This window comes from Arachis stenosperma, chromosome 1, assembly GCF_014773155.1.
Source record: "Arachis stenosperma cultivar V10309 chromosome 1, arast.V10309.gnm1.PFL2, whole genome shotgun sequence".
Lineage (NCBI taxonomy): Eukaryota > Viridiplantae > Streptophyta > Magnoliopsida > Fabales > Fabaceae > Arachis > Arachis stenosperma.
The window spans coordinates 14,903,191-14,928,588 of record NC_080377.1 but is presented as its reverse complement, the minus strand read 5'-3'; the positions used below and the strand labels follow the sequence as shown (position 1 = coordinate 14,928,588).

Sequence of the window (25,398 nt, the reverse complement as noted above, 5' to 3'; positions counted from 1 at the left end):
CGACAGAAGGTTGAGATTTGGGACATGGAACATAGGCACTCTAACAGGAAAGTTCATGGAGGTGGTGGACACCATGACAAGGAGGAAGATTAACATTATGTGCCTACAAGAAACAAAATGGGTTGGTGCAAAGGCTAGGGAGTTGGATACTTCTGGTTTCAAACTTTGGTATACAGGAAAGGTGAAGAATAGGAATGGAGTTGGAATAATTGTGGATAAGCAGTGGAAGAAGGACGTAGTGGATGTCAAGAGGGTGGGAGATCGGATCATCTTCATCAAACTTGTGGTGGAGGGAGGTGCTTTCCATGTGATTAGCGCCTATGCACCACAAGTGGGTTCAGACGAACAACACAAGATAAGGTTTTGGGAGGATCTAGAGAGTTTGGTTCAAGGCATACCTTTAGGAGATAAGATTTTCTTAGGAGGAGATTTAAATGGCCATGTTGGGAGAGAAGTGACTGGATATGGGAGTATTCACGGAGGCCATGGTTTCGGGGTGATCAATGCCGAGGGTAAAACTATTTTGGACTTTCCCTCAACCTTTGATCTTCTCATCGCAAATACATGTTTTAAAAAGAGAGACGACATTCTTATAACATATAAGAGTGGCATGACAAGCTTTCAAATCGACTTCTTCTTGTTGAGGAGAGTCGACCGAAAATTTTGCATTAACTATAAAATTATCCTGGGAGAGAGTTTGACAACACAACATAGGGTGCTCGTCATGAATTTTCGCGTTGAGCAAAAGTTGAGGAAAAGACATCATACGAAGAACCTAAGGACGAGGTGGTGGCAGATGAAAGGTGAGGAACAAAGAAGCTTCCTAAGACGGGTAGGAGAAGAGGCAAAGTGGGATGGGAATGGAAGCGCGGAAGAGATGTGGAGGGAGATGGCAGAAGTTATTAGAAGAACAGCAAAAGAAAGTTTTGGTGAATCTAAAGGAATAGGACCAAGAGACAAGGAGTCCTGGTGGTTAAATGCGAGTATACAAGAAAAGATAAAGATAAAAAGGGAATGCTTTAAAGAGTGGTCTTTATGCCGCAATGCAGATAACTGAAAAAAACATAAGGCATCTAAGAAAGAGACAAAAGTGGCTGTAAGTGAAGCAAGAACAAGAGCATATGAGGGTCTCTACCAGTCTTTGGGCACGAAAGAAGGAGAAAAAGGTATATATAGAATCGCAAAGAGTCGGGAAAGAAGAACGAGAGATTTGGATCAGGTTAAGTGCATAAAGGATAAGGATGGAGAGATGTTGGCTCAAGAGGATAAGATTAATGAAAGGTGGAAGAGCTACTTCTACGAGTTATTTAATGAGGGACAGAAGACTCTTCCGAGCCTTGGTCGATTATGCACAAGGAAAGAAGATCAAAACTTTGACTACTATCGAAGGATTCGAAACTTCGAGGTAAAAGAGGCTCTAAAGCAGATGAAAAATGGCATGGCAGTAGGACCTGATAATATTCCGATTGAGGTTTGGAAGGGTCTTGGAGAAAAAGGCATCAACTGGTTAACCAAGATTTTTAATGAGATTTTAAGGTCAAAGAAGATGCCTGATGAGTGGAGAAAGAGCACCTTGGTACCTATCTACAAGAATAAGGGGGATATACAAAGTTGCGGAAATTATAGAGGGATTAAGCTTATGAGTCATACTATGAAGTTATGGGAAAGGGTGATAGAACGGAGGTTGAGAAAAGAGACACAAGTAACAGAGAACCAATTTGGATTTATGCCAGACAAATCTACCACTGAAGCGATATACCTATTAAGAAGGATGATGGAGAGGTATCATAGTAATAAAAGGGATCTACATATGGTGTTTATTGATTTAGAAAAAGCGTATGATAGGGTACCAAGAGAGGTCTTATGGAAGGTTTTAGAAAAGAGGAGAGTAAGGATCGCATATATTCGGACAATTAAAGACATGTATGATGGGGCCACAACTAGTGTGAAGACTCAAGGTGGTATGACAGAGGAATTCCCTATTGGTATAGGATTGCACCAGGGATCATCCTTAAGTCCATACCTTTTCACATTAGTCTTGGAAGTACTCACAGAGCACATCTAGGAGCCTGTGCCATGGTGCATGCTTTTTGCTGATGATATCGTCTTTATGGGAGAGTCAAGGGAAGATCTAAATAAGAAGTTGGAGTTATGGAGAGAAGCTTTAAAAGTGTATGGTCTGCGCATAAGCCGTAGCAAGACGGAATATATGGAATGTAAGTTCAGTCTGAGAAGGGAAAACCCCAATATAGAGGTGAAGATTGGAGAAAATATCCTACGAAAAGTTAAAAGTTTTAAGTATCTTGGGTGCATCATACAGGATAATGGAGAGATTGAACAGGATGTAAATCATAGGATCCAAGCAGGTTGGTCAAAATGGCGGAGTGCATCTGGTTTTATATGCGACAAAAAAGTGCCTCTAAAACTTAAAGGTAAATTCTATTGCACCGCTATAAGACCGGCTATGCTGTATGGTACGGAGTGTTGTGCGGCTAAAGGGGAGCACGAACATAAGCTGAGCGTGGCAGAGATGAAGATGTTGAGATGGATGAGTGGTCATACGCGATTGGATAAAATAAGGAATGAAGATATAAGGGAGAGAGTTGGAGTAGCACCCATTGTGAAAAAGATGGTTGAATCGCGTTTCAGGTGGTTTGGACATGTGAGAAGAAGACCGATAGAACATCCAGTCAGGAGGGTGGATGAGATAGAAGATGGTCAAAGGGCGAAAGGCAGAGGAAGACCTAAGAAGACCATCCATGAGGTGGTCAAACGAGATCTACATGTAAACGGTCTCTCTGTAGATATGATACATGACAGAGCACAATGGCGTCGTTTGATTCATGTAGCCGACCCCACTTAGTGGGACAAGGCTTTGTTGTTGTTGTTGTTGTTGTATTTATAACAGAATTATAGAAGTAATAGAGAAATGGTTAGTTTGATTTTATTTAGTAGTATATTTTATTTTAAGTGTTTTGATGTAGGACAGTTATATATCTTGTGTATATATAAGCTACTGCTGTAACTTTAGAAGTGTGTGAGTGTATTCGTTCTCTCTATATTGTTTTTTAATTTTAGCTTTTGCTATGTATTTTTTTTCTCTGTCTTTTCTTTCTTTCTTTGGTGTTATGCTCTCTTTCGTTCAAAATTCACAGTTTTAAAACTCCTTTATGGTATCAGAGCCTAGTCTTTTTTTTTTTTTGAAGATCCATGGAATCACCTTCCGATAATTCTACTATCTTTAGCAACAAAAATCCAAATGCTGTCAATACAACTTTTAATCAGATTCCATTTCAAATTTTCAATCAAAGACCCTTTCATCCGATTCAAGATAAATTGGGAGAAAATAACAACAAGAGATAGGAGCAACAAGCCTTAGCAGCTATTAGAGAACAAGCACTGAAAGATTATCTGCATCAAGAAAAGATTTCTGTACGTTTTGATAACTCACAAAATCAATTTGTTGGGATTGAATCTTTTCAATACACACAATGGATCCAAGATTATCGAAACTTATTTTTCTGGTTACTGGCTTTTATGGACTCAGTTTTCAAGCCAGAAATAGTTGGATGTCTCTATTGTTATCAAATTTGGCAGAAGATTGAGGTTTATTAACTCTCTAATTCTATTAAAAATATTAACACTCTGATATTCCTCATACAAATATACTAACTCCTGAAATATTGTTGTAAATTATTGTAAAGTAAAGAAAAGATAAAGATTTTAAATCTTTATTCATAACAGAATTAGAGAAGTAATAGAGAAATAGTTAGTTTGATTTTATTTAGTGGTATATTCAATTTTAAGTGAGTTTTGGTGTAGGACAGTTATATATATCTTTATCTTGTGTATATATAAGCTAATGCTATAACTTTAGAAGTGTGTGAGTGTATTCGATCTCTCTTTATTATTTTTTAATTTTAGCTTCTACCTTCTTTTTTTTTTCTCTAGCTTTTCTTTCTTTCTTTGGTGTTATGCTCTCTCTCGTTCAAAATTCACAGTTCTAAAACTCCTTTATACTATCAAAGCCTAGTCTTTCTTTTTTTTTTTGAAGACCCATGGCCTCACCTTCCGATAATTTTGCTATCTCTAGCAATAAAGATCCAAATGCTGTTAATACAACTTTAGTCAGATTCTATTTCAAACTTTCAATTAAAGTCCCTTTCATCCGTTTTAAGATAAGTTGAGAGAAAATAACCACAAAAAAAGGGAGCAACAAACCTTAATAGCTATTAGAGGACAAGCATTGAAAAATCATCTGCATCAAGAAAAGATTTCTGCACACTTTGATAACTCACAAAATCAACTTGTTGGGATTGAATCTTCTCAATTCACGGAATTGATCCAAGATGACCAAATCCTAATTTTCTAGTTATTGGCTTCTATGGACTCAGTTTTCAAGCCAAAAATGGTTTGATGTGTGTATAGCTATCAAATTTGGCAAAAGATTGAGGCTTATTAACTCTCTAATTCTAGTAAAAATATTAACTCTCTAATATTTCTCATACAAATATACTAACTCCATGAAATGTTTGTTGTAAATTACTATAAAAGGGAGAAAAAATAAATATTCTAAATCTTTATTCATAACAAAAATAGAGAAGTAATAGAGAAATAGTTAGTTTGATTTTATTTAGTGGTATATTCAATTTTAAGTGTGTTTTGGTGTAGGACAGTTATATATATCTTTATCTTCTGTATATATAAGCTACTGCTATAACCTTAAAAGTCTGTGAATGCATCCGTTCTCTCTCTATTATTTTTCAATTTTAGCTTCTGCCTTCTATTTTTTCTATGTCTTTTCTTTCTTTCTTTGGTGTTAGCTTTTTCTCGTTCAAAATTCACAGTTCTAAAACTCCTTTACGGTATCAGAACCCAGTCTTTCTTTCTTCTTGAAGATCCATGGCCTCACCTTCAGATAATTCTGCTATCTCTTACAACAAATATTCAAATGCTGTCAATATAAATTTTAAGCATCTTCCATTTCAAAGTTTCAAGCAAAGGCCCTTTCAACCGATTCAAGATAAGTTGGGAGAAAATAATCACATGGCATCGGAGCAACAAGCCTTAGTAGCTTTTAGAGGACAAGTATTGAAAGGTCATATGCATTAAGAAAATATTCCTGCACGTATTGATAACTTACAAAATCAACTTGTTGGGATTGATTCTTCTCAATACACACAATGGACCTAAGATGACCGAACCTAATTTCTTTATTGTTGGATTCTACGGACTCAGTTTTCCAGCCAAAAATGGTGGATATGTCTATAACTATCAAATTTAACACATGATCGAGTCTTATTAACTCTCTAATTTTATTAAAAATAATAACTCTCTAATATTCCTCATACAAATATACTAACTCCATGAAATATTCTTTGTAAATTACTGTAAAAGAGAGAAAAGATAAAGATACTAAATAGAATTAGAGAAGTAATAGAGAAATAGTTAGTTTGATTTTATTTAGTGGTATATTCTATATTAAGTGATTTTTTATGTAGGGCAATTATACATATCTTTATCTTGTGTATATATAAGGTACTTCTGTAACTTTAGAAGTGTGTGAGTGTATTCGGTCTCTCTATTGTTTTTCAATTTTAGTTTCTGCCTTCTATTTTTTTTCTCTGTCTTTTCTTTCTTTCTTTGGTGTTATGGTATATCTGGTTCAAAATTCACAATTCTAAAATTTCTTTGTGGTATCAGAGCCTAGTCTTTCTTTCTTTTTGAAGATTCATGATCCCACCTTCTGATAATTCTGCTATCTCTAGCAATAAAGATTCAAATGCTGTCATTACAACTTTTAATCAGATTCCATTTCAAATTTTCAATCAAAGACCCTTCATCCGATTCAAGACAAGTTGGGAGAAAATAACCACAAGACATGGGAGCAACAAGCCTTAGCAGCTATTAGAGGACACGCATTGAAAGATCATTTACATCGAGAAAAGATTCTTGTACATTTTGATAACTCACAAAATTAACTTGCTGGGATTGAATCCTCTCAATACAGACAATGGATCCAAGATGACCGAAACCTAATTTTCTATTTATTGGCTTCTATGGACTCAGTTTTTAAGCCAAAAATAGTTGGATGTATCTATAGCTATCAAATTTGGCATAAGATTGAGGCTTATTAACTTTCAAATTCTATTAAAAATATTAACTCTCAAATACTTCTATACAAATATACTAACTCCATGAAATGTTTGTTGTAAATTTCTGTAAAGGAGAGAAAAGATAAAGATTCTAAATCTTTATTCATAACAGAATTCGAGAAGTAATAGAGAAATAGTTCGTTTGATTTATTTTTGTGGTATATTCTATTTTAAGTGAGTTTTGGTGTAAGGCAGTCATATATATTTTTATCTTGTGTATATATAAGCCACTGCTGTAACTTTAGAAGTGTGTGAGTGTATCCGATCTCTCTCTATTGTTTTTTCAATTTTAGCATCTTCCTTCTATTTTTTTTCTATGTCTTTTGTTTCTTTCTTTTTATGCTATCTCTCGTTCAAAAGTCACAGCTCTAAAACTCCTTTATGGTATCAGAGCCTAGTCTTTCTTTTTTTTGAAAATCCATGGCATCACTTTCTGATAATTCTGCTATCTCTAGCAACAAAGATCCAAATGGTTTCAATACAACTTTTAATCAGATTCTATTTCAAATTTTCAATCAAAGGCCCTTTCATTCGATTTAAGATAAGTTGGGAGAAAATAACCACAAGACATGGGAGCAACAAACCTTAGCACATTTATAAGAGAACAAGCATTGAAAGATCATTTACATCAAGAAAAGATTCCTGCATGTTTTGATAATTCACAAAATAAACTTGTTGGGATTGAAACTTCTCAATACACACAATGGATCCAAGATGATCGAAACCTAATTTCCTGGTGATTGGCTTCAATGGACTCAGAATAATTAGATGTGTCTATAGCTATCAAATTGGGCATAAGATTGAGGCTTGTTAACTCTCTCATTCTATTAAAAATATTCACTCTCTAATATTCCTCATACAAATATACTAACTCCATGAAATGCTTGTTGTAAATTATTGTAAAGGAGATAAAATATGAAGATTTAAAATCTTTATTCATAACAGAATTTGAGAGGTAATAGAGAAATAGTTCGTTTGATTTTATTCAGTGGTATATCTATTTTAAGTGAATTTTGGTGTAGGGCAGATATATATATATCTTTATCTTGTGTATATATAAGCTACTGCTGTAACTTTAGAAGTGTGTGAGTGTATTCAGTCTCTCTCTATTGTTTTTCAATTTTAACTTCTGACTTCTATTTTTCTTTTCTGTCTTTTCTTTCTTTCTTTGGTGCTATGCTCTCTCTTGCTCAAAATTCAAAGTTCTAAAATTCCTTTATGATACAGAGCCTAGTCTTTCTTTCTTTTTGAAGATCCATGACCTCACACTCTGATAATTCTGCTATCTCGAGTGACAAAGATTTAAATGCTATTAATACAACTTTTAGTCAGATTCTATTTCGAATTTTCAATTAAAGACCCTTTAATCCGATTCAAGATAAGTTAGGAGAAAATAACCACAAGAAATAGGAGCAACAAGCCTTAGCATCTATTAGAAGACAAGCATTTAAAAATCATTCGAATCAAGAAAATATTCCTACATGTTTTGATAGCTCACAAAATCAACTTACTGGGATTGAATCTTCTCAATGCACACAATAGATCCAAGATGACCGAAACTAATTTTTTGGTTATTAACTTTTATGGACTCAGTTTTCAAGCCAAAAATCGTTGGATGTGTCTATAGCTATCAAATTTGGCACAAGATTGAGGCTTATTAACTCTCTAATTCTATTAAAAATATTAACTCTCTAATATTCCTTATATAAATATACTAACTCCATAAAATATTTTTTAGTAAATTACTGTAAATGAGAGAAGAAATAAAGATTCTTAATATGTATTCATAATAGAATTAGAGATGTAATAGAGAAATAGATAGTTTGATTTTATTTAGTGGTATATTCAGTTTTAAGTGAGTTTTGGTGTGGGGCAGTTATATATATCTTTATCTTGTGTATATATAAGCTACTGTTGTAAGTTTAGAAGTGTGTGAGTGTATCCAGTCCCTATTGTTTTTCAATTTCAGCTTCTGCCTTCTATTTTTTTCTATGTCTTTTCTTTCTTTCTTCGGTGTTATACTATCTCTCGTTCAAAATTCATAGTTCGAAAACTCCTTTATGGTATCAGAGCCTGGACTTCCTTTCTTTTTGAAGATCCATGACCTCACCTTCCGATAATTCTGTTATCTTTAGCAACAAAGATCCAAATGCTGTCAATACAACTTTTAATCAGATTCCATTTCAAATTTTTAATCAAAGGCCCTTTCATCCGATTCAAGATAAGTTGGGAGAAAATGACCACAAGACATGAGAGCAAACAAGCTTTAGTAGCTATTAGAGGACAAGCATTGAAAGATCATCTGCATCAAGAAAAGATTCCTGCACATTTTGATAACTCACAAAATCAACTTGCTGGGATTAATCTTCTCAATACAGACAATGGATCCAAGATGACCGAAACCTAATTTTCTGGTTATTGGCTTCTATGGACTCTGCTTTCAAGCAAAAAATGGTTGGATGTATCTATAGCTATCAAATTTTGCACAAGATTGAGGCTTATTAACTCTCTAATTCTATTAAAAATATTAACTCTCTAATGTTTCTCATACAAATATACTAACTTCGTGAAATGTTTATTATAAATTACTGTAAAGGATAGAAAAGATAAAGATTCTAAATCTTTATTCATAACAAAATTAGAGAAGTAATAGAGAAATAGTTAGTTTGATTTTATTTAGTGGTATATTCTATTTTAAGTGAGTTTTGGTGTAGGACAGTTATATATATCTTTATCTCTTGTATATATAAGCTACTGTTGTAACTTTAGAAGTGTGTGGGTGTATTAGTTTTCTCTTTATTGATTTTCAACTTTAGCTTCTGCCTTCTATTTTTCTTCTCTGTATTTTCTTTCTTTCTTTGGTGTTATGCACTCTCTCGTTCGAAATTCACAGTTCTAAAATTCCTTTATGGTATCAGAGCCTAGTATTTCTTTCTTTTTGAAGGTTCATGTCCTCACATTCTGATAATTCTACTTTCTCTAGCAACAAAGATCCATATGCTGTCAATACATCTTTTAGTCAGATTCCATTTCAAATTTTTAATCAAAGACCCTTTCATCCAATTCAAGATAAGTTGGGAGAAAATAATCACAAAACATGAGAGCAACAAGCCTTAGCAGCTATTAGAAGAAAAGAATTGAAAGATCATCTGCATCAAGAAAAGATTCCTGCACATTTTGTAACTCACAAAATCAAGTTGCTGAAATTGAATCTTCTCAAGATGACCGAAACCTAATTTCCTAGTTATTGGCTTCTATGGACTCAGTTTTTAAGCCAAAAATAGTTTGATGTGTCTATAGCTATCAAATTTGGCACAAAATTGAAACTTATTTTGAAGAGTTAACAAAATTTAGGATCAAGCAATTGAAGGCACAACTCAAGATTATCAAGAAACACTTTCTCCCAGCATCAGAGTACATTTCAAAAATCAAAACCATTGCAGATTCTGTCGCAGTCTTGGGAAAGCCTCTCAAACAAAAAAAAGGTTAAATCTATTCTTGAAGGACTTAATGAGGATTATCAAATGCTTATGACTACAGTCAATTCAAAACCAGAAATGTTTAGTTTTTATAAGGTTGAAACTATGCTGCTAACTCATGATGAAATACTTGATAAGTATCGATAGACAGAGAATTTGGTGATGCAAGCGAACCTCATACAAACCTCCTTGCCATCCATTCCAAATTTCAATCGTGGAGCTAGAGGAAGACGAGGAAGAGGAAGACAAACCAGAAGATGAAGGTCCTTCTATACTTGTCCCAGACCTCAGTGTCAAGTATGTGGCCATTTTGGTCACATTGTTTGGTATTGCTTCCATCGATTTAACCAAGAACTTTCACCCCCTTCTCAGTCTTAATCATTCAGGCCACACACTTATGTTTTTCACGCTGCATCTCCTTCTTCGTTACAAAGCAATTCCACAACTTCCACTCCTCCATCACCAACTCCATCTTTCTATAATCCACAAGCATTTTTTGCTGCATCATCCACCATATCTGATCCAGCATGGTATCCAGATACAGGACCTTCGCATCATGTGACTCCAAATCAATCTAACCTGCTTTCTTGCTCATAGTATACTGGCCCTGATCAGCTTTAAGTTGGCAATAGTTCAGGTATCTCTCTATTTCATATTGGTAGTTCATTTTTGTATTCTTTGAATTCTAAATGATGATTTTTATTACAACAGCTCACACACCACACATCACTAAGAACCTAATAAGTGTATCCAAATTTGCTCAAGATAATTTTGTTTATTTTGAATTTCATGCAACTTATTATGTTGTTTGTTGTTAGTTCACCAAGAGAGTTCTTCTATAAGGTTTTAAAAGAGGAGGTCTTTATCAGTTTGTGAATGTTATTGTGCCTCAATCTTCATCAGCCCCTAATACTCTTTATGTTTTTTCTATTTCCCATTCTAATTTTGATCTGTGGCATAAACGCTTAGGTCATTCTGCCACCGAAACTGTTCAATTAGTTCTCAATAAATGTAATATAGCTTATAATAGTTTCAGTTCTGATTCAATTTCTAAGATCTGTAAAAATTGTGCTGAAGCTAAAATGCGTAAACTGCCTTTTTCTGATTCTAATACATTTTATGATGCACCTTTACAACTTGTTTATAGTGATGTTTGGGGCCATGTTCCTGTTGTCTCTCATCTTGGTTATCGATACTATGTGACTTTTATAGATGCATTTAGTAGGTATACTTGTACTTTTTTGCTTGTTAACAAATTCCAGGTGTTATATGCTTTTAAACAATATAAAAATCTCATGGAGAACCTTACTAATTGTAAAATTAAGGAACTTTAATATGATAATAGAGGTGAATACAAATCTCATGCTTTTGCTAATTTCATGGTACAAGAAAGCATTTAACATCGTTTTTCATGTCCCTATGTTCCTAAGCAAAATGACTGTGCAGAGAGGAAGCATAGACATCTCATTGAAATGAGTTTGTCTATGCTATCCACTGCATCTATGCCTTTAATCTATTGGGATGAAACTGTTATTATCTCAACATATTTAATTAATAGATTACCTATTTCTGTTTTGACAAATAAATCACCATATAAAGTTTTGTTACATCAGAAACCAGATTATAATTTTTTAAAATTTTTTTGTTGTTTTTGTTATCCATTGCTACGACCTTATTCTAGCAATAAACTTGAATCTATATCCCACAAATATTTATTTTTAGGCTATGCCACAAATTATAAAGGCTACAAATGTCTTAATTCTACTGGCAGGATTTATGTTTCCAGGCATGTGAAGTTTAGTGAATCTGACTTTTCATATCTTAAATTATTTCACAAATCTTTTTCTGAGAATTCTTCATAGATTTCTGACAGTAATTATCAGGTATTAAGCACTATTTGTCCTTCAATGGTTCCTGTTTCATTATTACCAAATAATACTATACTACTACTTCTATTGATAATTGTGCTATTAATTCTGCTTCCCAAAATGACATTGTCACTGCCAATCATCCAATGCCTTTGATACTAACCTTAACAATCAGCATTCTAATTCTTCCCCCTTAGCTACTGATTCTCCTATACTTCCATCTCTTGAGCGAAGTAAAATTCAACATACTAAGTCAAGTCAAATTAAAGAATCTCATAATATTCATTCTATAGCTACCAGGTCTAAAACTGGACATTCTAAACTAAAGACCTATACTGCTACTGTTAACAGTACTTCTCATGCAAATTATATACCGAAAACTCTCAAGGTTGCTCTTAGTATTCCATATTAGCCTAGAAATATGATTGAAGAGTATAATGCTCTTATGAGAACAAAAACCTGGGATTTAGTTCCCATACCACAAAATTATTGGCTATAGATGGATCTACACTATTAAAAGGCTACCTGATGGGCCTATTCAAAAGTATAAAGCTAGGTTAGTTGCTCAAGGATTTCATTAGCAAAAAAGATTTGATTTTGAATAAATTTTTAGCCAAGTTATCTGGCCTACTATCATTAGACTAGTTTTAAGTATAGATCTCTCTAGAAATTGGGTCATTAGACAATTTGATTTCAATGATGCTTTTTTAAATGGGAATTTACAACATATTATTTACATATCCCAACCCATTGGTTTTGAACAACAGAGTGATGCTCATGTTTGTAGGTTGAGCAAGTCCCTTTATGGCTTAAAGTAAGTCTCAAGGAATGGTTTCTGAAGTTAAGTAAGACTTTGAATCAGTTTGATTTTAAAAGTGCTAATTCTGATACCTCTTTATTTATTCGAAGAACTAAAGATTCTTTGATTTATATCTTGTGTTATGTTGATAATATAAATATAATTGAAAATAATTCTATTCATGTAAATTCTATGATTAAGCAACTTGATAAGATTTTCTCATTGAAGGATTTAGGAACTCTGAGTTATTTCTTGGGTGTTGAAGTCTGTAAACCCCGAGTAATTAGTCTAAATGCGTTTATCTATTTTTCTTGATTTTGCATTTCTTGGGATTGCCTAATTGATAATTTATACTTACTTGCTATATTTACTACCTGATGTAATTGTATTCTATGTGTTTGTCTTCGCTTGTATTGTTTGTCTGTGCACTGGTAAATCTGGAGGGTTGAAGGAGGTAGAAGGTGAATTGTAGAGTTAGAGTTTCATGAGACAGTGAGATGATTGTAATTTGAGAGATTAAGTTAGGATTGAGTTAGAACTTTAAGAACCTTAGATATCTACCCCTGCTTATGGTTTCTGTTTTAGTCCCTTAAGATTTATAATCTGAGTGTCAGAGTTCTAAGATTGCCTCTGACTTTTTCGGGACCTTATTTATTATATATGTGGGCACCTTAACCATACTGAGAACCCCCGGTTCTCATCTCATACAATATTGTTGTTTTTCATATGCAGGTTGAGAAGCACTATTCTGTATTCTGGAGACTCGGATGAAGCGAAGAACTCTTGGGGCTCAGAGACGTATTTTTTTTATATTGATATATGTATATAGATTTTTCACCCTTGTATTTTGTATTTTGTCCCTCCTAGAGGTGGACTTGGAGAAATATGTGTTTTGTCATATATTTGAGGTTACTCTTTTGGGTTATATATATGTATATGTATATGTATATATTTGCTTTGGCCGGTTCTAGCTTCGCGAGCCAAATCAAAAGCCTTGCTATATATATCTTTGGAATTCCTTTCTCATATTTATTTCTTATGCGAGTGATGCGATTTTCTATTTAATGCGTTGCTTAACTTTTCTTCACAGGCTTCTAGTTAAAATTTCTTTCAACTATTTTATATATATATATATATATATATATATATATATATATTTTTTTTTTACTTTTAGAGGTCCTAATACCTTGCCACGTCAGTTTTATGACTTAAGCATAAGACTCTATGTGGTAGGGTGTTACAAAGTCCAACATACAAGTGATGGAGTCTTATATTTGTCTCAAACAAAATATATAACAGATTTATTGTCCAAAGTAGGCATGGGAGAGGCTTCTCCTATGCCAACTCCAATGGTTTCTTCTTTGCAGCTTTTGTCTTTAGGTGTTGAAGCTTTTGAAGATCCAAAATTGTTTAGAACTATGATTGATTCCTTGCAATATCTTACTATCACTCGACCGGATTTCTCCTTTGTAGTTAACAAAATTAGTCAATTCATGCATGCTACTCTTCTTCCTCACTAGAAAGCTGCAAAGAGGATCCTCAGATACTTGCAAGGAACGAAGGAACTCGACTTGGCCTTTCACATATGCTCTGACACAAGGCTTTATGATTTTTTGACTCAGATTGGGCTGCTAACATTGAGGATAGAAGGCCAGTATTTGAATTTTGTGTCTATTTTAGGACTAATTTAGTGTATTGGTCGTGTAGGAAGCAATCTACTATAAGCAGGAGTTCTACAAAGGCAGAATTCAGGAGCTTGGCGTCTTGTGAAGCTGAATTAGTCTGGCTGCAAAATCTTCTTCATGAACTAGATGTCCCTTTGCCGACTCCTCCTACGATTCACTGTGATAACCTGAGCACAGTCCTCCGTATGCATAATCCAATCCTCCAAGATAAGACGAAACATTTTCAACTTGAAGTTCAGCTCATTAGAGATAAGTTGAGGAATAACTCTCTATATATTGTGCACATTCCAAGTGCTGAGCAGATTACAGATATCTTTACCAAGCTTTTATCTACTACTTTTTTTGAGAGATTGAGGATCAAATTGCGAGTTGATCTTCGACCATACTCGAGTTTGAGGGGGGTATAAAGGAGAGAAAAGATAAAGATTCTAAATCGTTATTCATAACAGAATTAGAGAAGTAGTAGAGAATAGGGGTGTTCGCGGTGCGGTTTGGATCGGTTTTGAGTCAAAAACTCATCCGATCCGAACACTAATTTTACTTGCGGTGCGGTTTGGATTGGATGATGTTTTAAAAAAAATCCGATCCGATCCGATCCAATTTCAAGCGGTTTGGATTGGATTGGATTTGCGGTTTTGTAAATTAAAAAAATTAAATACATATAACAAGTCTTAACATCAAATTTTAAATAATTAACAATGACATAATAAGTCTCAACAATATCTTAAAAAACTAACGATAACATAACATAGAAATAAAATTATAGGTTAGTTAAAATAAATAATAAATAACATTTTGAACATAAACTATTTATTAAATAATAATAATACATGAATAATATAAAAATATATAATAAATTAAACATGTTATAAGTATAATTATAAATATAATAATAAAATAATAATATTATAGTACATTGTGCGGTTTGGATTGGATTGGATCGGTTTTGAAAAGTAGATCCAAAATCCGATCCGATCCAGCGGTTTGTAAAAAATAAAATCCAATCAGATCCAAATTAGTGCGGTTTTAATCGGTTTCGGTTTGAATTGGATTGGATGAGCGGTTTAATTTGGATCGGTTTGGATTTGAACACCCCTAGTAGAGAAGTAGTTAGTTTAGTTTTATTTAGTGGTATATTCTGTTTTGAGTGAGTCTTGGTGTAGAGCAGTTATATATATATTTATCTTGTGTATATATAAGCTACTGCTGTAACTTTAGAAGTAAGTGTATTCGTTTTCTCTCTATTATTTTTTAATTTTAGCTTCTGCCTTCTATTTTTTTTTTGTGTTTTCTTTCTTTCTTTGGTGTTAGGCTCTCTCTCGTTCAAAATTCACAATTCTAAAATTTCTTTAATTGCAATCAAATAGAAAAAGAAAAATAAAATCAAGTCAAATACTAATTAGGTACTAATAATCTATGTAGGAATTAAAAGTGGGTGATTTTACATTAAGTATATTTGTTTTAAATTTTTTAAATAGCCAAAAGTATTTTTAAAAGATAAAAAGAAAATGTTTAGAAATCAATTTTTAGTTTTTTTTTTCATGCACTTTTTAAATAGTTATCCAAATATTTCATAAAATTTTGGACCAGAATTTACAAAATATAAAAGTCATTTGTCACTTCTTAAAATTATATCTTTTAGTTACTTTTATTATATTTTAAAATATTTTAAAGATATTTTTATCATAAACAAATTTTAAAGCTATTTTTATCAACAGCTTGACAAGTTGAGGACATTTTTTGTGGTTGCTCCTTTTAATTTCTAAAAGTTGAACTCAAATTATAAGTTACCAGATTAATTATTTTTAATTTTAATTAATATTGCTTTTGTTACTGTTGTATACATTTAATAAAAAATAATTTGTGTATATGAATCCACTATTTGGATTTTGGTTGAAAAATTGAATTGATTTCTCCTTTTAAAAAAAATATTTTTGTTTATGAGCAGTGAATATAAAAATATTTTATTACAAATTTTACAATGCAGCTTTCTTTCCATATCAAAATAATAGCTTGATTTATCTGTCTTTGTACACATAGTATGTAACAGAAAACAAAGTTGAAAGAAAAGGAAAACACTGTACTAATAATAAGATAAGCTTGAGATTCCATGGGCAATCCATTTTGAACAACTCATTGAAGAAAACAGAAGAGAATATGTGAAAAAGAAGAAATAATGTTTTGAAGTAAGTGACACTGATGGAGTTTCATTTTCAGTCATATTCAATCCAAAGAAATTTCATCATTGAGAATGGGAATTGAGATTCCTTCTCCCCACGGTTTGTGACCGTCGTTTTTTTTCCACCACAGTTCCAGAAAAAAATTGAGTAATTATCTAAATCAGTCTTTAACAATTTTAAAAGCGAATATGTTTAGTTTATAAAAAAAATAAATACATAAAAATATCTCTAAAATTTTATTTCGCAAACAAATCAATTTCTAATTTATTTTCTGGCAGAATAATTATTCAAATTAGTCTCCAAATATTTTAAAAATGAATATTTTAGTCTCTAAAAAAATTAATACACAGATCAAATTTCGGCACTTTTTTTTATCAAATATAACAGTCTCTTGTTCATTTTTCGACGTAACTCACTAACGAAAAATACAAAATTTGACACACTTTTTTTGTTAATATGATTTTTGCACACGTTATAAATAAAAGAAAAATAATATATGTGCTATGGATGTGCATGTTAAGTTAGTATAATTATAAAGTAGAAATTTAGTTAGTTTTTTGAGTTAATTGATAATTTAGTGATCAAATTGAGATTCAAATGAAAATAAAAAAATAAATTTAATTATGCTTAATTTCTAACTATCATACCAAACTAAGTTATATTAAATACAAAATAACAAATGGTTTTAACCTTGAGTTTTTATAGAATAATCTCCAATAACGTAACTTTATGGAACAATATTATTATTATTATTATTATTATGATGAGTGACAATATATATATATATATATATATATATATATATATATATATATATATATATATATATATATATAAATTTTTATGCAAATACTCTTTTTATATTTAAATACATGCATAAGAATTTAATGAATAAATTTATTATTATCTTTGTTCAAAAATAGACAAAAGGTTTTGGTACAATATTATTATGCAATTAATAATAATAATAACAAAAAAGTGTATCAAAATTGTATTTTTTGTTAGTGAGTTACGTCAAAAAATAGATAAAAGACTATTATGTATGATGAAAAAAATATTAGAATTAATCTGTGTATTAATTTTTTTTCAAAACTAAAATGTTTATTTTTAAAATTCTTTTTGAGAACTGATTTAGACAAATACTCTATCAAAAAATAGTCTAAGAACTAATTTATTTATCAAAATAAAACTTTAAAGATATTTTTCAATTTAATTACTCATATTCAATTGATTGTTCAAATTTGGCATGAAAAAAAGGTCATCAACTTTAAATTGAATCAACTTAACTTTTTAAATTAATTAATGTGAATTAAACTCTGTTCACAACTTCACATTACCTATCATGATTCATGCAAGGCATCAACAGATACGAGATATAACACAACACAATACAGGTATAAAAATTATATATATAATAGTATTTTTTAGATACGTTATGATAATATTTTAATATTTTTATTAATATTAAAATATAAATTAAAATTTTAAATTATTTTTAGTATATTTTTTATTATATAAAATATTTAAAATATTTTTTATTTTAATAAATAACAATATATACTATTTTTAAATTTATTGCAAGAATACATGCTAAAAATAAGACTAGATACGTAATAATATTTAAGTGTGTTTAAACATGTTTGATTTTTGTTTTATATTTTATTAAGACACGGTTAGATATAAAAAATACGTGTTAAATGAGTATTGATGAATATCGTGTTTAAAATGTGTCTTATACACAGACATGATAATTCAAAAAATATCCGTACTTTATAGCAGATAATGCAAGATTTTCATCTTGAATAAAAGCTTAACTCTAACTGGTAGTGTAGAATTTAAACTCTATTCTAATTTTATCCGCGAAATTATTTCTCTTTAAAACTCAACCCTATCTTACCCGCATTCTAATATTTCACATCCGACTTTACCTGACTTGACCCACAACAATTAATTTTTTCAATCAAACATAATATTTAATCATATTATAGTTTATAAATATACTAATAAAAAAAATACCAAAATTAAGCTAATATTAAAATCAAAAGTAACAAAATTATAATAAAAACCATGTTAAAATTAAAAAATGAGAAGATGTGGATTCAATTTTCATCAACTTTATTATATATGTATAATAATTTTTAATTACATACTATAATATATTAGAGATATAAGTTAATTGTGTTAGATTAAATTTAAATCTGTATCCGATTATATTCGCAGCTCAATCCGTTCATCTCAACTCGTTGTGGATTAGATTGCCAACTTACTTAAAATAATTTAGATCGAATTGAATATTTGTAAATAGAATTAGTATTATAAGTCCTAGCTAATTTTTAGATACGTCTTTTTTTTTCTTTATTAAATTAGTATTCGAAATCTTTTTTGTGAAGTGCAAAGAATTTCATTAAGAACAATGCTAATGTATTACTATATTTTAGAGATCCGTTTGAGTCACTGTATAATTTCACAGACCATCATGTTTTGCAAAAGTGCAAAACTATTTAGCTGAAAAGAAACGAGGAAAAGAAGAGATCTAAGATTAAGTGTTTTATTTTGATAGAATGATATAGTCTTTAATATTTTTCATAATTATTTAATTATATTTATTTTTTTTATAATAATTTATACAATCAATATAAAAAATAATTATTTTTTATTGATATAGTTTGACATAATTGAATACAAAAATGCTATTTGTATATTAAAATCAGCCACTAAAATCAGTCACCAACGTATTTGTGTATAATATATGTATGATTTAATTTAGGGATAAATACTTTTTTCGTCCCCAAGGTTTGGGGTCGAAATCAAAATCGTCCCTAACCTTTTCTTCTTATTAAAATCATCCCCAACGTTCAAAAACGCTTTAAAATCATCATTTTTCAAATTTTTGGACCAAAATACTCTTATCTTCATCATTCTCCTCTTCACCACCACCATAACCACCACCACCACCACTACCACCACCACCACCACCACAACAACAACAACAACAGACACAAACACCACTCCCTCACCACCACCCCCTCACCCCCTCACCTCATCCCCACCCTCACCGTAACCCCCCCCTCACCCCCACCCCTCACTGCCTCCCCCTCAACCACCCCCTCACCCCCACCCTCAACCACTCCCTCACCCCCACCCTCACCGTAACCCCCCCCTCACTGCCTCCCCCCTCAACCACCCCCAACCTCACCGTAACCCCCCTCACCCCCACCCCCTCACTGCCTCCCCCCTCAACCACCCCCACCCTCACCGTAACCCACCCTCACCCCTCACTGCCTTCCCCTCAACCACCCCCTCACCCCTCATCAACAACAACAAATTTCATAAATTCAGAAATTCAGAAATTTCATCAACAGATTACAGAAGAAGAAGAAAAAGAATAAGAAGAAACAGAAGGCAGAAAGCAAAAGTAGAAAAGCAGGGGCGGCGGGTTGGGCTGGACGCGGCGGCGGCGGGCTGGACGCAGAGGCGGCGGCGGCGGGCTGGACGCAGAGGCGGCGGCGGCGAGGCTGGACGCAGGGGCGGCGGGGGCTGAGGGAGAGGGACGAAGAAATGGGTGTGGGGAGGGGGAGGGAGACAGACGAAGAAATGGGTGTTTGGGGGGGGGGAGGGGGGTTTAATTTTTTTTTAAATATTATATTTAATTTTTTTTAATAATTAAGGGTAATTTGGTCAAAAAAATAGAAAAGGACGATTTTTTAACGTTGAGGATGATTTTAATAAAAAAAATGTTCGGGGACGATTTTGATTTTGACCCAGACCTTGGGGAGGAAAAAAGTACTTATCCCTTTAATTTATTTTCAATGTGTATTTATATTTCAATATATATTTTATACTGGTGACTAATTTTGGTGATTAATTTTAGTATACACGTAACATAGTCGAATTGAATATATGTAAAAAATTATTTTTAAGCTATGAAGCACGGACAATTTGTTGAGTTGCCGTGTTCCTGTGTCGGACACATTTTGGACACGACATTCATCGACACTCGTTCGACACGCGTGTCTGTTGTGTCCAACCGTTTTTTAATAATTAAAAATAAAAAATACCATCATGTGTTAGCGTGTTCAAACTTATTCTTAACATATATTCTTGAAATGAGTTTAAAAATAATATATATTATTGTTTATTAAAATAAAAAATATTTTAAATATTTTTATATAATTAAAAAAATACTAAAAATAATTAAAAAATTATTTTATATTTTAATATCAATAAAATATCAAAAATTTATTATAATTTATCTAAAAAAATACTTTATATTTTATATATATTATGTTCTTATATTATATAAAATTTTAAAATTTGTGGATCCGCATATTTCGTATATCTTGTCTCGTGTCGTGCATCATAGCTTTTAAGTGAGAATTAGATTCTAATAATAATAATAATAACAACAATAATAATAAAGGTAACTTTCAACCACCTCAACGCAGAAACAGTGCATCTGTTACTTAATTCTTTGTTAATTATTTTTCTGCAGCAAATAAAAAATTTGAAAGAAAGACATCAACATATGAAGGGTGACATAAAGAAAACGATTCAAAAAGCTTGACGGTTTGTACATGTGTACAAGTACTTCTCGTATCTCCACGTACTAGATCTCTTCAGCAATCGCCAGACACACACATAATTTTACAAAAACCGGTTTTTCCTCCTTATCTTTAGCTTTGTTCCCATCTTCCCACAATTTTGCCACCTACCACTTCCTCTGGTCTCTTCAAATCTTGGGTTTGTTCAAAGTTTTCAACTTTTTCTTCATCTTTCATTTCACTGCACGTTTTCTGTTTGAGTAAATGCCTCTATGCAAGAAAAGGGTTCATTTCTTTCCCTCTTTATGCATTGCTCTTATTTTCACCTCTGTTTTTTGTTTGATGCTGTTTTGATCAGGTGTTGATTCTCTCTTTCACTGGATGTGGTGTGAATCTCTGAACCCAATTGAAAGAGGTCATGCATTGTTGTGGTTCCTTCTCCTTCTTTTACATCCTGGTCATGGTGTCGCCTTGAGGGTTCTTCTAAGATTCCTAGCTCTGGATTGTTAAAGTAAGTGCAATAACACATGATATATTTACTATTTAGTAACCTCTATAGTTTGATGGGATTTCATTTTTGTAATTGGTGATTATATTCCATAAATGGTATCTTGACTTTGAAGGGGGTTCAATCTTTATTTTCCATTTTTGGTGTGTGAATAAAAGCGTTTCATTTTAAATAACTGGGCTGCATTCCATAAAACTTACATTTTTCCTGAATAATTTTTATGACGTAATGTTTATTTATTATGTATCTTGGTTTTCTAATTTATTTTTTTATTGATTATTATTATTTTAATCTTTTCTGGTTCATTCAATATTTAATTGTCTTTTTCTGCTGTAAATCTGAAAGTTTCAAGGGGTTATGTATGTGTCAGGTAGGTTGATATGCATTTGCCAAATGTTCAAAATGCAGTGTTTCATGTTTTTGGTGTTCAGGGCTACAGTGGAATTCTTATATGCTGTGCTATTTTTTTAATTTATTTTTTTCCCTTTTAAATAGGATCAGAGTTTCCTAGATCTGAAAGTTACCATTGACGAGGTTAGGTAAGCAGAATTGACATTCTGGATTGAGCATTTGATTGATAATGGTAACTCACTTGTTTTTCATAGTGTAGATGTGGTCTGAATTCTCCTTCAATCAATCCTTTCGCATTGCGGCGTACCGAATTCGAGAATCTTATTAGGGTTTGCGGTAGCAGAGACGTAAAGGACCTACACTATTTTCAGCAACTATTTTGGATGGGGCATTCTGCAGCTGTGTGGGACTGTAGAGCAGCAACTGAAATTACAAAAGACTGGAACGGGATTGATCAAATTGTGCTTCGGAACCCCCGAGGTGCTTTGGCACGGGTGAGAACTTGTCGATTGCCTCGAGTTTAACATTTGCTTCAGTCATGGTTTTAGCATTTATGACTTTTGAAGCCAATCCGTGATAAGGAAAACTTGTATCACAATGACATATCTGGTTAAACTCGAGTGTATCTTCTTTTTGAAATCAGGTAAGCTTACATGGAGCACAGGTCACTTCATGGAGGAATGAGCACGGGGAAGAACTTCTATTCACAAGCAGTAAGGTGTGTGTTCTATTACTTGTTAAAATGACTTCTATGTTTTTCTTAAATTGATACGAATATGTTAAGTTGTTTTAAATGTTTAACTGATGTTGATTTTGTAGAAATAAGAAATTTTCACCAATTTCACTTAATAAAGAGGCAAGTAGTCATCTCTTATACCTTGCTCTTATTGGCGATTGATTGTAGGCGATTTTCAAGGCTCCAAAAGCAATACGAGGAGGAATTCCTATATGTTTCCCTCAGGTAAATTTAATTACTGTTTTCGTTTATTCATTCTCAATAAATTCAAACATTTATAACTCACCTATCATAAGCTTAATTTGTTTAATAGTTTGGAACCTGTGGATCTCTGGAGCTGCATGGATTTGCAAGGAACAGAATGTGGTTCATTGATGATAATCCTCCTCCTCTGCCTGCTAATGATTCCATTGGGAAATCATTTGTTGACCTTCTGCTGAAATCATCCGAGGAAGATATGAAGTGCTGGCCACATAGGTATGAACTTGAACGTCATATGTGTTTGTAGTTTGAACCTGATGTATACATTTTATATAGTACACTTTCTTATGTGTTTGAAGTAAATTACAAGCACTAATGAGCTAACAAATGCCTAACTGTACCAGTTTTGAGTTTCGTCTTCGGGTGTCTCTTACAACAGACGGAGATCTGAATTTGATATCACGAGTGAGGAATATCAATGGCAAGCCATTTAGTTTCTCATTTGCATATCACACGTACTTACTGGTTTCCGACATCAGGTAGGATAGTTCCTTATACTTGGTCTTTATTTTCTTTGTTGAGGATGCAGGATGTTATCATCAACCCTCTTTTCTCTCATGTATGGAATATTAGCTTCTAAAACACGTAGAATTTTGTTTAGCATCTCCGGTTATTCCTTCTTCAGGGTTCATTGGTGATAGATACTTGGTCTATTCATCTGAAAGAAAAAATTCTAGATGTATATCTTGAATGAATTGTATTAATTCAACATTAAATCTAATAAGAGAGGAATGTACTTTTTTGGTTGAAGCTACTAAAGACTAAACAATGTCTATTGATGTGAAACTAGCATGGATATTTGAACTTGAGATGAGTTGTTCACTAGAGAAAACATAAATTTTGTTTGTAATTTTTACTGGTTGTTGTCTATGTGATGATATATTTGAATATTTAGCAAATTGGCGCCGCATACATAGTACTGATATTATTTGTATTTGACATCATAAAATAAGGAAATCTTTTTAGCTTGATGATTCAAATTGACATTAACAACTTTTTGTAGCGAGATAAGGATTGAAGGTTTGGAGACACTCGACTATCTGGACAACCTTTTGCAGAAGGAACGATTCACAGAACAAGGAGATGCGATAACATTTGAATCTGAGGTAAATCTTCTGGAATCTCTGCATGTTAACAGGTTTATGCATATTTATGCTTCCATTGTGCAAATCAATCTCTTTTTTTTCCTATCACGCAAACTACAACAATGCATCTGCAATTTTCGTCTATGCGTTTGGTCAATCAGATATTCATTCAGTTCATGATGTCTTTACTCTTGGACATGTTGTATTAGGCAGAAGTTTTCAACGTCATTGATTTTTCCTTGGCAGGTTGATCGAGTTTATCTTAGCTCTCCGAACATAATTGCAGTTCTAGATCACGAGAGGAAAAGGACATTTGTTATGCGAAAGGAAGGTCTCCCTGATGTTGGTATGCTACTCTGCTCATATTATCATTCAAAAAGACTATCATTTCTTCCTTATAATGAGAGCTACTTCTTACAATCATGCCAACAATGCTAATTTGTCAATATGATTTCAGTTACGCTATCGATTTAAATTGGTATTGCAAGAAATAAGCAGTCCCTTTCTTTTGAATTTGAATCCTCTAAAGTAAGAAAACTTGTAAGGTGATTTAGTGATGGAAAATAACTATTAGATCAACACTTTCCGAACTATTTTCCTCTGTAGTTTAATGTTGGTTTCTCGAATTATTACCAACACCTTTCTGTATACCTCAATGTGCAGCTGTGTGGAATCCATGGGATAAGAAGGCAAAGTCGATGGTGGACATGGGCGACGAGGAGTATAAACAGATGCTTTGTGTTGATGGGGCAGTATTTGAGAAACCGGTGATCTTGAAGCCCGGAGAGGAATGGACAGGGCGGCTGCAGCTCTCGGTTGTGGCATCAAGTTTTTGTAGTGAGCGCCTTGGTCTCGACAGAGATGGCCTCTGAAGAAGTGTACAAAGTTTTTATCAGTAGTTGGTGTCTTTTGATGATGTTACATTAACATTAAGTTGTAGAGATAGTGTTTCTTTTTTTAAGGCAGAGTCAGGTTTTGGGTGATGCTGCTTTTTTATGAAGGCCTATGTTTTTGTGAGAATGGCTATCAAATTTCTATTTATTTTGAATACTTTGGTGGTGACCACTATATGGTAAATCCATGAATTTTCCAGAAAAAAGTGGTTCAAAATTTCGATTTTATAATAATGTCACTGTTCCGCGAAGGCTAATTTTGTCTTTAACAATGAAAAACTAGACTTTACCGGGAGGGCGAAACATGAGCAAAAATGGCCCTGCAATCGGAGAAGACAACTAAAAGGTTTGGTTAGCAGACATGACTACAAAAAATTTAAAATATCGGGAAGTTGAAGACAAATGAACAAAAATTAATGCTATTCCGGAAGCTACTCTTATTATCAGAGCCAGGTTTCGATCCTGGGACCTGTGGGTTATGGGCCCACCACGCTTCCGCTGCGCCACTCTGATTGTTTAATAATATTACCAGTAATATATTATTTATTTCATGTATGTTTTCCAGACTCAAGTAATATTTTATCAAGTTTTTTTTTGATGTATTGAACAATCTTAGGTACCACAATACACATACTATACACTCACCTACACAACATTAAAGAACTCATATTCAACACTTGACATATTTCTCAAGATTTGAATTCGAATACATCTTATTAAGAAGTATATGGTTTTACCAATTGAACTAGGCTTCAACTGTTATATTTTATCAAGTTTAAATTTGTTATTTTTATTCTTTGTCATTTTAAATTGGGTTTGTGGTATGTTTTGAATTGATCCAATCCGATCTGAAACCA

At 32.6% G+C, this 25,398-nt stretch overlaps 1 protein-coding gene and 1 non-coding gene across 6 annotated transcripts; one reads left to right on the top strand and one right to left on the bottom strand.

Annotated features, from left to right (window-relative positions):
• The first annotated feature begins 20,553 nt into the window (after nucleotides 1-20,553).
• On the top strand, nucleotides 20,554-24,794 carry LOC130938454 (putative glucose-6-phosphate 1-epimerase). 5 transcript variants are annotated; one of them, XM_057867192.1, is made up of 11 exons: nucleotides 20,554-20,906; nucleotides 21,066-21,218; nucleotides 21,711-21,749; nucleotides 21,910-22,060; nucleotides 22,210-22,284; nucleotides 22,471-22,527; nucleotides 22,616-22,779; nucleotides 22,908-23,042; nucleotides 23,567-23,669; nucleotides 23,895-23,994; nucleotides 24,312-24,794. In XM_057867192.1, exons 4-11 carry the CDS (start codon nucleotides 21,950-21,952, stop codon nucleotides 24,518-24,520), a joined length of 954 nt encoding a protein of 317 aa, XP_057723175.1. In that variant the 5' UTR covers nucleotides 20,554-20,906; nucleotides 21,066-21,218; nucleotides 21,711-21,749; nucleotides 21,910-21,949; the 3' UTR covers nucleotides 24,521-24,794. The 5 variants fall into 5 exon arrangements, with proteins under 5 accessions (XP_057723175.1, XP_057723159.1, XP_057723149.1 ...); XM_057867176.1 differs by having other exon boundaries at nucleotides 20,555-20,906; nucleotides 21,826-22,060; nucleotides 24,312-24,793; XM_057867166.1 differs by having other exon boundaries at nucleotides 20,555-20,906; nucleotides 21,711-21,754; nucleotides 21,821-22,060; nucleotides 24,312-24,793.
• A 188-nt stretch (nucleotides 24,795-24,982) lies between these two features.
• TRNAM-CAU (transfer RNA methionine (anticodon CAU)) lies at nucleotides 24,983-25,054 on the bottom strand. Its single transcript has one exon. It is a non-coding gene; the product is annotated as a tRNA-Met (tRNA).
• Nucleotides 25,055-25,398: the final 344 nt, after the last annotated feature.

Bases quoted from the DNA above. Each gene is read 5' to 3' on its own strand.
- LOC130938454 (XM_057867192.1), top strand. From the start codon at position 21,950: ATGGGGCATTCTGCAGCTGTGTGGGACTGTAGAGCAGCAACTGAAATT. The intron at 22,285-22,470 runs GTGTGTGTTCTA...GATTGATTGTAG, and splicing joins TTCTATTCACAAGCAGTAAG to GCGATTTTCAAGGCTCCAAA. The intron at 23,995-24,311 runs GTATGCTACTCT...CTCAATGTGCAG, and splicing joins GGAAGGTCTCCCTGATGTTG to CTGTGTGGAATCCATGGGAT.